We start from the raw sequence: 12,604 nt of genomic DNA, 5'->3' as shown, positions 1-12,604 counted from the left end.
CTGCATGGATAGATGTAACTGGAGGTAAGTTTTCAGTGTCACTTTGGTTAGGTTCAGGTACCAAAACTACAAGGCTAACTTTAGGCAGGAAAAATTAGGTTGGTTAGGTTTAGGCATCAAAATTTCTTGGTAAGTTTTAGGCAACAAAATTACTTTGTTTACTTTAGGCAAGAAAACGGCTTGATTACCTTTGGGCACCAAAACTATGTGGTTAGGTTCAAGCACTAAAACTACTTGGTTAGGCCACAAACTAATTGGTTGGTTTAGGCAACAAAACTATCTTGTTTGTTTTTTATTTGTTGAGAGATTTGCATGGAATATGGCCAACGCTCACCACTCAAAGCTCCACTGAACTTTGCTACACAAGAGAACAAATAACAAAGAAAGGAAAATGAACACAAACTAAACTGCTTTGAAGAACACTGTTTCCAACTCAGACATTTTGCACTTCATGCTGACAGCAGCCGATGCAACAGCGGTTGCAGACCACACTTGACCACCATCCTGTCCACCATTATTGTCTCTCACGTAGTGTAGAATGTTCTGTGATCTTTACATCCTGTGACATTTCTGCTGTCACAGGATGCTAATAAGCTAGACCACACAGCCTTACTAGAAGCCCCTTTTCTTTCTTTTTTTTGAAGTTTGGTAAGCCATATATAAAACACTCAGACCAAAGACCCTGGTGTTGATTCTCTGAAAAGCAGACTGCAACAGCCTTGCAATAAACAGTCTGAAACTCCCTTGGATAAGCTAAACGTTTAACTATTTGATGCTAAATTGCAAAGCTGATGACCAGTTGCTGAACTGACGTTAAATTGTTGAACGGATGCCAATCTGCTATATGGTGAATATTCACAGTTTAACTACTAGATGCTCAACAGAACATTGTCATGTCGATTATTTGATGCTAAAGCTAATAGATTTACCTCAAAATGACTGTGAGTTAAAGCTAACATGATCTCTCTGGAATTGCTTCTGAGTTCAAACTAATATGTGACTTGGTTTTTCTGAACCACAACTTCCAAGAGTTTTAAACTGAAATTATGACATCTATGTCTTGTGTTGCACAGATGTCTGCTGAAGTTAGCGTGCTATCCAGCTATCCCTGGCCCATCCTGGTCCAAAGCTCTGAGCTTCCAGTCCTGACTGCTAACTGCACAACTAATCAAGCAAACTAGCCAACATCAGCTACAATTAGCAGCAGTTAGCGGTTCCTCTGGTGATATGCTGCCACTTATTTGTTTGAGGGATTTGACAGGCAGACAATTCTTACAAATTGCACCTTTTATCAAGTATTTTTTTGTGCATAAATTTAATCAAACTCAACCCATACTGTTGCTAAAATGAAATCATGCAGCCAACAGGGTCATTAGATCAGAAAACGCTAATATTGTTGATAGTTTGGCTATTTTGGCAATGACGAGCAACCTTTTTTGGCATTTTAGTTTGGAGGACTGTGATAAAGTATATATTATTCACTCAAAACACATTATTTAATTCTTGATTGTTTCGGCTCATTCATACCCAGAACAATTCACTGTAATGGGGAAAATAGTCTCATCCAGGGCAACTGCTTTCTGGACAGGACACTGACTGAAACACATTTCTGAACCATGAAAACCAGAGCCGGTTCAGACCTCCATGGGGCCCTAGGCAAAATTCTGCTAAGGCGCCTACCTAACTGAACTCAAAAAATGTTCAACAGTCGCATCTGACACCCAGTGCTTCCACTCATCCCAACTGACTGCATTTGTTTTATTTTCATATACTTCAAATGTAGGTAATTAGTTATAGTATTATTTATTTTATAATTATTATTTATTTAGCACCATTGTCATAATATTTCATGAGTTTTATTTATTCACTAAGATATCTGCATCTTTATTTGCCTGTGGGCTATCCAAGCAAACAAAATTCAATCTTAGTCAATATTTATCTATTACTTTCCATTTTGTATAAGTGCAGTTGTAACTACACTACAACTAAAATGATAGAAGCCAGCAAGAGGCACACGGAGACCGGGGTTCACCGGGCTCACCGCCCTGTTAATGTAGGTCAAACACGGACTAGTCCCTCCCACTCTCCCACCCGGAGAGGAGAGTTACCTGACTGCTGTTCCCGCAGTTCATTGTCATGTTGTTTCTTCCTCCTTTTTTCATTCCCCCGAGGGATAACTCCGCTTCATCCTGGCGTGCTACACGCTGTCTTGCTAGGCTGATGCGCTGGGAATCTGGGACACGTGCACGACGGACGGTCACGTTGTCACGTTTTTATTTCTTTTGTCACGGTGCCTCTATTAGTTTGCGGGGCCCTGCGCAACGTGCGTAGTGTGCGTATTGGGTGAACCGGTACTGATGAAAACAAACCGGTTTATCCGTAGGTGTGTCTGACTAACGAAAACAGGTTCACAGTGAACATTCCTTTGCTTCCTCAGAACTTCAGGTGATGTGGGTTAAGAGTTGGGCATGTATGAACTGCAGCATAAGTTACACAGTCAAATTTTGTGTTCTCTTTGGATTTTACGGCTTCTCTAACCCTGGTACTGCTGGCCGTTTCCCTTAAGTTTAAAGAAGAAGTATAATCTTAAGAAAGAAAGAAAACACTCAAGAAACAGTCAGGTTTGAGCACAATTTAAATCTATGAGGTTAACCTATTATAATACATTACAACAACATGACGGCCGGGTGGATAACCGTTAGCGACGTTAGCCAGCCACATGCTGACGTTAGGTCGCTATGGCTCTTTTTTTACACTTGGTGCTTGGAAGAGCTACCAAAAATGAAAGTGACTGACGTGTGCAGTCTGGTGAAATGGGGCAGTAAAGCTTCAACCTCATTGCGACAAAGAGATTAATGATGCTGGTGTGATATTTTATTTGATATCATCATGCTTCAGACACTACTTTTAAGTGACCTGCAAGAAAGGAGAGGACTCAGGCAATTTCTTCTAGGGATGGCTCGATACAACTTTTTCATGTCCGATACTGATACCGATATCAATCCGATACCGTCTTTTCTCCTGTTCATGTTAATAATACATATCATTTGTATAGACGTACTTTGCTTAATATGGACATCTAAAAACATCATGTTCAAACTGTGCAACAAATATTCTGCTCCCCTAAAGGAAGAAATAAAATCCAGGGTTTCCCCCAGAAAACTTGTTAAGCCCGGTGGTAGGGTGGCCCACCAGCGGCCCACCGGTGCCCAAGCGTGTTTTTTTGGTGTCAGGGGCCTGACCCTGACCATTGACTGATGGCAGGGCCCTATAGGTAACAGAGTCATTAATGGAGTAGTAGAATTTAGAAGGAGTGATTCCATAAGGCTTTAAGATCAATGTTAAAAGTTGGAAATTTGAAAATATTATCATTATCATGTGTTATTATAAGACGTTTATGTAACACCAGGTCTTACAGATTGCACTCTTGAAATGCTGTTCAACCAAACACAAAAATAAATAAACAATAAAAAATACTATTTAGATAAACTGTCTGCACTAAAAACTAAAAAACAACTGCCTGGTGTCTCCAGAGATTTTTATTGTTTTCCTCAGAGATTTTTACAATCTGGAGTCCCATTGACTTCTCTGTGTGTGTGTGTGTGTGTGTGTGTGTGTGTGTGTGTGTGTGTGTGTGTGTGTGTGTGGCACCAGGCATTGTAACCTAAACTGAAGGAATCTCATTCATATTGTCATAGGGCTAGTGCATTTATGTGCTGCAGGGGGCTCAGGGGGAAACACCAGGAACATCCAGCGAGAAAGTTGTTATATCTGATCCCCCCCCCCCCACACACACACATAATTCTAAGAAGCAGTGTAATAAACTTGTGTCAAAGACAAAGTTTGGTTCTCAAATGTAATGTGCATAATGTCATTGTGTTTTCATGCTAATTTCTATTCTTTTTCTTCACAGATTCACAGCTGAAGTTCAAGATTCACATTGACAAGAGCATTCTTTTCTTATTTAACTCGACCCTCTTTTTCAGCCTCTTTCTGAAATAAAGATGCCTTTTCAAATCTTCTCTGGGCTCATTTTATGTTTGTGACATTGGTGAAGTGGCTGTAGCAGTCTCCGTGGTAGCCACAGTTAGCTGGCATAGCAGCAGGTTCCTGAAGTTTGAGGTTCACAGTTAACTTATTTAAAAGGACAATTAATAAACGCACGCACACACATCCCTTCTTTTGAAAACTTCAGTCTTCTGTTACATTAATGATGTCCTCAAAATGTCATTGTGAATTTTGCACATAATATTACCAATTTCCAACATCTGAGGTCCAGTGAGTTGTTTTCTTTCCACCTGTCAAAAAAATGGAAATTAGCTTTGATATATATACATATATATATATAATCTCAAAGCTAATTTCCATTTTCAGTCTCTTTGCAAGCTAAAGCCATACACATAACAACCACTATATAGTATGACAACAAAGCTGGGTTGTAAGGTAAAACCTCAGCACTGCCTCTTCTGCCACAGCACTCACAGCAGTAACACATTTCTTCCATCCTGTGTCTGTAAACGGGGTTACAGGAACATCTTTTTCAAAAACATCTCCATTGTTGTGTTTGCTAGCAAACGTAGTTAGAGAGGTGTAGTGTGTGTGGCTAATTTTTGTGACGTTATGCTCATCATTTTTGTCAGGTGGAAAGAAAACTCACTGGACCTCAGATGTTGGAAATTGGTAATATGTGCAAAATTCACAATGACATTTTGAGGACATCATTAATGTTACAGAAGACTGAAGTTTTCAAAAGAAGGGATGACGGGACATTATACATTTTCTTCCTTTCATCAAGCTTAATAACGAACTTTATAGACCGTTAATTTGATTAATTTTACCTCCTCTTAAAGTGATTGATACGCAAAAGTTATATTAGCAATGTGTGTGCAAAGTGTTGATGTACTGTACTCCGATGCCGGTAGCTTAACCGCAGCGGCGAGTTAAACAACAGATCCATGCTAACCATGGTAACCGGCAAACAAAGGGAAAAAAAGTTAAACTCCGGGAAATTTCGAGGCGTGTCATTGGACAATACCTACAATGACGTCATACATGTCGGTCTCCGAGCATAGCTGTCTGCTCGGTTTGCCGGAACTGGTAACTCAGACAAAGTTACCAATAAACAAAAAATGTGCAAGAGGTAAGAGTGCCAACAATTTTTGTTTAATTTGTTGAAAAATTAAGATGTTGTCCACAAAAAATTAGGTCCTCCCTCGGTGGGGATAGTCTAAATACACGTAATCTCCCCTTGGCCCACCGCCTTTCTGGTGTTGGTGGAATTTGACTGAAGCTGAGCAATACAGACATACAAACATGTTGCTTAACAACTGCACACCACCTCATGATAGAGTGACAGACCGGTTTTGCTGCATGTATACATTTGATTTAAAGACAAGGCTGGCATACATATCCCGGCTGCAGTGGAGAGCAGACCAAGGTAAGCTCTTAATCTTACCCATTAAAAGACTTAAATTTAATACTATTTTTTATATTTTCAATGAGATATTTTTCACATTTCTACTTTCTGGAGAATACATTATCTGTGTGAATCGAGTAAGCGTAACATATTAATGTCAGGAAAGTAACACAGCACACATTGCTTTCCACAAGGCCTGCTTTTGGGGAGAGCGATAATCAACACCAAAGTTGTACCAAAATTACTGAGGATGAGGATAGATACGCATGATACACAGGTGGAAACAGCTCATTTAATGACAAAACTTCAATTCAACCTTCTCCACCTACCATAGAGTCAGGGGCGGTTCCTCAAATGGGCAATATGGGCATCTGTGGAGGGGCGGCATTAGCACCCGCAAGAAAAAACCTTTTTATTTTTTGTTTGTATTAATTTCATGCAGTTTTTGTATTGCTCATGTATATGTCAAGTTAATTATGTCATGTTGCCGTGTGGGGAGTGGACAGCTAGGCGCCCTCTGTTTTGTGAAGGTGCGTCTGAAATTCAGTCAGTATCGACTCACCCTCATGCTGATGAGAAGTCCGTTGTAGTTTCTTATTCCTGAAAGTGCAGCTGGAGACCCACGGGGGTACCCTCCGGCAACAATAATCCATATAACGAGCGTCAATTGTGCCCGAGCTTCAAATCACTAGTGCAGGCAGATCCCTCTTGTGTTTTTGTGTCGCTCGGTCGCTCAAAGCAGTTGCCGTGTTTCATTTCTTCTCTCTGACAACATTGGTAAGGTGAGCTTTAAAAATATTTATAGTAATATCAGTGTTGTATGAAGTACCCAAAAGTCATACTTGAGTAAAATAAAGATATCGTGTGAAAATATTACTTTTGGTAAAAGTGAAGGTCGCCCATACGAATAGTACTTGAGTAGAAATCTTAAATTAATTAAAGTCTTATCTGATATTGAATGTAAAGTATCAAAAGTAATTTTCTGACAAAAAATGTAATATGAAATAAAACAGTAATTTATACATATATTTATATGCATATACTGTATACTGTAGGTCAATCGATTATCAGCCTGGCCAATTAACGGATCCGATAGTCAGCATTTTTCAGATTTTCTTTTTCTTTTTTTTTTTTTAAAACTTGGTTGTCGACCAAACAAGTTAATTTTAACATGCACACATTTGGCTCTGATGCAGCATGGAATATGAAAAGTAACCAGTAAATAAAGCTATCAAATGAATGTAGTGAGTATAAAGTATTATTTAATTAAGTAGTAATTATTTGTCTGCAAAATGTAGTGGAGTGGAAGTATAAAGAACCAGAAAATGGAAATACTCTAGTAAAGTGCAGTACTTTAGTACAGTACTAAAGTAACTACTAAAGTACTATGTTTTTACCCTAAGCACTTACATCATAGCACTTATGTACTTAAAGTATCATTGATAAATAGCAGCTCCTATGCTCAGACAAGGGCTTGAAAATGGTTTCATTCTTACTTTATCGACGGTGATATGTTGTGCTTACTTTCTTAATATTTGTACATTTACTTTCACAAAATCAAAAAGTGAACTTGAATACATGAAAAATTAAGTCTCGTTTGAGTATTTTTCTTCCTGCTTCCTTGACTTCTCTTTATGCTCGAACTTAACATGAAACTATAGCAACCAGTATTTTATTTCCTGTTCACCATCGGGTTAAAACACTGAGCAAGTGTTGTGTTGTTGGCGGCATATTGCTGGCGTGAAGAGGACGGCTGTAACAGACCAACAAAAGGAGGACGATAAAAAAAATAAATAAAAAAAGACGTTTTAATACGAAGTGGAAAGTAAGCGTGGATGGCAAGGTTCGCGACTGGCTGGTCTACGATGTCACAACAGAAGAAATGCACTGTCAGGATTGCTGTATGTATGGCATACAAACATGTGTTGCTTAACAAGCAAGTCAAACCAGAGGGAAGTGTCTGCTCCTCCTCCTCTTTTGAGGACTCAGAGCCCTCAGTCTATGCTCTGTGACAGGGTTTTTCAATCGTTGCCTGACCTTGACATTACAGGGTAATATAGTTTGGTTTCTGTTAATTATTACGATTGTTATTGTTGTTGTTTATCTAAATGTTATTCAGTCAAAATAGTCAAAATATTAGACTCTTGTCTTGAAAAGCAACATAAACTCAATATGTACAAACTTAGAGTCTTTTCATATAAATGTAATGTTAACAGTTAATCTAAAATTCAAAAAAATGTCGAACTTGGATATGTATACACTACTGTTATTTTCTATCCTAAATGCCTGCCACACCAGGTCAGATACAGCTGTAAGTCATTATGTAGGTCTAGTCATTAATGAGATTAAGTTGGTTAATAACTCGACAGCACTTTAATGTGTATTCTGTACAAGTTCAAGAACGATTCTTATGCATTTTCTGAGTCATTCACCTTTATTTTAGGCACAAAAACTGGTGGCTGGTAAAAAACCACTGTGGCTTGTGGCCAAGAAAGTTAACTTCAGGCCCTGCTGGCATGTGTTCAATCTTTCATGTGTTTTTATGTGTTGAGGGCAAAAGCTTGCAACTGAGAGCTCCTATTACCTCTGAGTGTGAGGTAATGACACAGAATCAAACAACATAAAATAAAAAATTTAAAAAATCCCCAAAAAGATTTTTGATTTGAAAGAACATTTTATTGTAATTATCTGTTTACCCCCTTGCTTTTTAATGTGTTTCCTTCTACAAATGTCTCGTTTTTCTAAGAGTCACTCCATATCGACTGTCACTTGGGTGACTTATACTTGCGTATCCTCTGCTCCATGTTGGACTGTTTCAGTGTATGACCAGATGCTTATAATGAAGCAAATGGCAGTCGAAATTACATTTGGTAGAGTTAACTAAGTATTCAGTATGGTCAAGTAAAGTGTATTTGTATGGAGTCCAGCATATTGTTTGAATTGTTGTCAGAGCAGCGCTGTGTATTTACACTATGCCAGAAACAACAGCAGCGCGATAATGAACTGAACCACATCCTATGTAAATGATGACACAGTTAACTGCCGTATCAAAAGTTCTTTCTACAATTAATGGATCTATTCTCTCTCCAAAGGTGAGCCATGTCGTCCTCACGATCCTCCCCATGCCAGAGGACAACTCTACGCCCATTTGTCTTCAGCAGCTTCATGGTGTTGTGTTTTGTCACTCTTTTCTTCACATATAACGACTTTGAAATGAAGTTCCCTAGTTTCCCTAACATTTTTGTGGACAGAGGCCGTCAATCCTGTCCTCCAGTTGTGTGTGTAGCTGGAGACTCAAACTGTTCCACAGAGCTGCACCACAACCACACCCAGGAGATCCAGGCTGCAGCAGTGGACACTGAGCCTGACACCATCGTATTGATCTGGATGTGGCCATTTGGTTTCAAGTTTGATCTGAGTTGCAGTGATTTCCACATCAAAAAATGCCACTTGACTGATGACAAGACCCTTTACGACAAAGCCCACGGGGTTCTCTTCCACCAAAGGTCCATTCATGGAAATGTGGAAAACTTGCCAAAAGAGCCACGTCCATGGTTTCAGAAATGGGTGTGGTTCAATATGGAGTCGCCTGCAAACTCAGGTCAAATGAGTGAGCTTGATCACTTATTTAACCTGACATGCAACTATCGACTTGATTCAAATATTCCTGTGCCCTATGGGCGCCTGGAGCCTGTGACACCTGAAGATGAAAGGTTCAAATTGCCAGTAAAGGACAAGTTGGTCTGTTGGATTGTGACCAACTGGAATGCACAGTTTAGGAGAGTCCAGTTCTACAATGAACTGAAAGAACACGTCAAGATTCACACTTATGGAAAGGCATTTGACCATGAACTAAGTGAAGAAGACTATTCAAAGATAGTTTCTAGTTGTAAATTCTACCTCTCCTTTGAAAACTCAGTTTACAAAGACTACATCACAGAGAAGTTATACAAGCCAATGAGGCTCGGTAGTGTACCAGTAGTTCTGGGCCCTACAAGACAAAGTTATGAGGACCACATCCCAGGAGATTCTTTCATTCATGTCGATGACTTTTCCACTCCAAAGGAGCTGGCAGAGAGGCTACTGTACCTCGACACCAACAACTCTGAGTACATGGGATATTTTGATTGGACCAACAGGTTTAAAGTGCAAGGAGCTTCGATTGGCTGGGAACATGCTTGCAAAACCTGTAGGTACCTACAGCATAACAAAGGGTATCAAGCCTTTCATGATCTTAATAAATGGTACTGGGGCTAGCAGAATATCCCTGTTTTCTACAAACAGAACTGCGATATTTTTTTCCTGATCTGCACCTGCTAAATTGTTTATAAAACTCACTCTAGCTTTGATGATAAAGAAAACTGATTTCTGTATTATACTCTCTTCTAATGTCAGATCTAAAACTAGGACAACCTTGGTGTGGCTCTGACTGAAAAACAATGGACAAAAGCACCCAAGAAGGTCCTTTTCGTGTCATTGTATACTAGACTAATCCATTGTTCCAGACTTCCGGCTTGTCAAACTACAATTGTTCGGACCAATCAGCGTCCTCTCAGGGAACTACTGGTAGCTACAGGCGTGATTTAGGTCCGACGACAGCAAGAAAAATGACTGTTCATTTGAAAACAACAATGACTGCTTCTCATCATATCATTAAAGCTGCTATAGCATCGGTGATATCAGACCTAGAGAGTATTTTTTCATGGAGACGAACAAACAACAGCACTGAAGGATTTTCTCTGGAAAGATGTTTTTGCTCCTCTCCTGACTGGCTGATGATGATTTCCCAACAGGCTGCGATGATATCGCTGTCCTACCGTTGATCTGATTAGTTGTCTGACATAGATGCTGATAGACAGATGGTTTTTGTCCAATCACCTGCCAAGTTTTTGTTTTTTTAAAAGTGCCTCTCTTTTTCTAAACAGTTTCCAAAGACAACTTTCCAAATGGTTGCATGTAACAAACCATCTGGCACAGCAGCTTAGTGTGAGACTGGGACTCAAACAGTATAAAGCTTTTCACAGGGTTGATTTTATGGAAAGCTTTCTGATAATAAGATATGAATAATTTATTTACAGAGACCCAACATTTCCCCCATGAGCAAGCACTTGGTGACAGTGGTGAGAAACCTCGAGCAGAGCCGGACTCAGTGGTGGGCGGCCATCTGCCTCGACTGGTTGGGTTGAGAGAAGTGCCAGTGAAGTGCAATGGCTTAAATTTTGTGGCAGGGACAGGTCTCTGTAAAGATGTGGTTACAACAGGCTTTGGTTTTCCTGTTGCTTGGTCTCTGAGTCCCATTAGTCCGCTTCATGTTCCTGCAAACGGACATTAGCCAGTCGCAGCCTTAAATCCAAACTGGATCTTGGGCAATCCAGCTGGTCAGGTAGGACGGTGAGCTCAAAGTCTGCTGCTCTTAATCTAAAACTCGCACTTTCTTCTCCAATACTAATGAATGTATTTCCTGCATACTTGTTTCAGAAATAAAGCCAAAAAAAAACCCAGTTAAATACAGAAGTGTAACAGAAGTTGAAGGAGATGCTTGGCCACTGTCATTGTTTGGTCTCAATACAAGTAGATGTGTTATTGTACAACTCTGGGATTCAGTAAATGGCCACGATTAGTGATTATTATAGTGATTATTATCCTCTCCTCCATTGCAGTTCATGAATATGCAGACATCAGCAACGTTAAAGTCATGACGTCAGTGCGAATGTCAATGCTGATAGGCCTCTGTCACACAGTGTCATGCGCAAAAGTTCAATGTTATTTTTACTTGAAATGGGAACCTTTCCTGTCATACTTATAGAAACTTAAGGATCCATCCACTCCATGAAGGCATTTGAATGTAGGCGCTGATTCGCTTTTTTCTTTCTTCTTTTAAATGATTACCTCACAGGATGTTTGATGTATTGTAAATGAGTTTATTCTGATCCATCTAACACACGGTCAAATACCTGGGAAGAGTATAGAGGTCTGGCTGTGAAAATGTGCACTTGTGTTTGTAAAATGTTCTCTGAGAACAACAGCTGCCAAAGTTTGTTCAGGGAGGGTGGCTGAGGGGAATTTTTGAAATATATACTGTATTGGTTTTCTGAATAAATGACGGGTAATGTAATGGATTATGTGACCTATACTGTAGCAAGGGGATTCTACATAGTGTAGCTTTGATTTACTTATTCGGTGAAGGAGATAATGCAGCCAACTGTGATGTTCCTAAAATGTAACAGAAAGTCTGCAGTGAATGTAACCTTGGATTCTGTGGTTGTGGTTTGTAGTTGCACATATCCTTAATTATTTTCTCTGTTGTTGTTATTTCAGGTACTGTAATTTACAACAATGTTCTTTGTCATACAATGTTGTGTCATAATTGATTTTTATGTACTTTTCCATGGCTGCTACAACCTTTAATAAAATGGAGGTGGATGGAATTTCGTTGCCATTGATCAAAGTGTTGAAGCATTATTTCAAAGCTCGTCTGCATGGATAGATTTTTATTTTTATTTTTATTTAACCTTCATTTAACCAGGAATAGACTCATTGAGATTAAAAATCTCTTTTACAAGAGTGTCCTGGCCAAGACAGGCAGCAGCATAGACATACATACACACAAAGACAAAATGGACATAAACATTAATAACACTTAGCATCCAAAACAGCAAACATTTAAGATAAGCTAAAATAATAAAAGCGTCAGGCAAAACATCTGCAGCTAGAGTTTACAGCCTCCAAGTCATCCAATTTACCTTTAAAGGTGTTCAATGAGACCATCTTATTTAGTTTCAAAGTTTTTTGTAACATGTTCCAGGCAGAGGGAGCAGCAAACCTGAACGCTGTCTTACCCAGCTCAGTTCTGACTCTTGGGACAGACAGCAAGCAAAGATCCTGTGACCGAAGATTGTAAGTCCCAGCATTACTTTGGGTAATGTAGGACATAAGGTAAGAAGGGACTAAACCTAAGATTGCCTTGTAAATGAGAATATGCATATGTCTCAGTCTACGCCTTGATAAGGAGGACCATCCAACCCGTTCGTACAGTGTGCAGTGATGAGTACGTGCTTTAAAACCAGTGATGAACCTCAGAGCTCCATGATACACGGTGTCAAGAGCATGTAAGCTTTGAGACGAGGCTAGCATATAAACAACATCACCATAGTCCAAAACAGACATAAAAGTGGCAGCAACCAGTCT

The 12,604-nt window shown here is 39.5% G+C and overlaps 1 protein-coding gene across 1 annotated transcript; it reads left to right on the top strand.

The window, feature by feature from the left end:
- Positions 1-8,515: 8,515 nt before the first annotated feature.
- On the top strand, positions 8,516-9,673 carry LOC311252794 (4-galactosyl-N-acetylglucosaminide 3-alpha-L-fucosyltransferase 9-like; the record flags this gene model as incomplete). The annotated part of the gene is made up of 1 exon (XM_084346333.1): positions 8,516-9,673. The coding sequence occupies one exon, from the start codon at positions 8,516-8,518 to the stop codon at positions 9,671-9,673; it is 1,158 nt and encodes a 385-aa protein (XP_084202459.1).
- Positions 9,674-12,604: the final 2,931 nt, after the last annotated feature.

This window comes from Pagrus pagrus (genome assembly GCF_965226575.1).
Source record: "Pagrus pagrus genome assembly, chromosome: 23".
NCBI classification, from domain to species: domain Eukaryota; kingdom Metazoa; phylum Chordata; class Actinopteri; order Spariformes; family Sparidae; genus Pagrus; species Pagrus pagrus.
The sequence above is the reverse complement of the archived record's forward strand: the minus strand, read 5'-3'. Positions and strand labels throughout refer to the sequence as shown.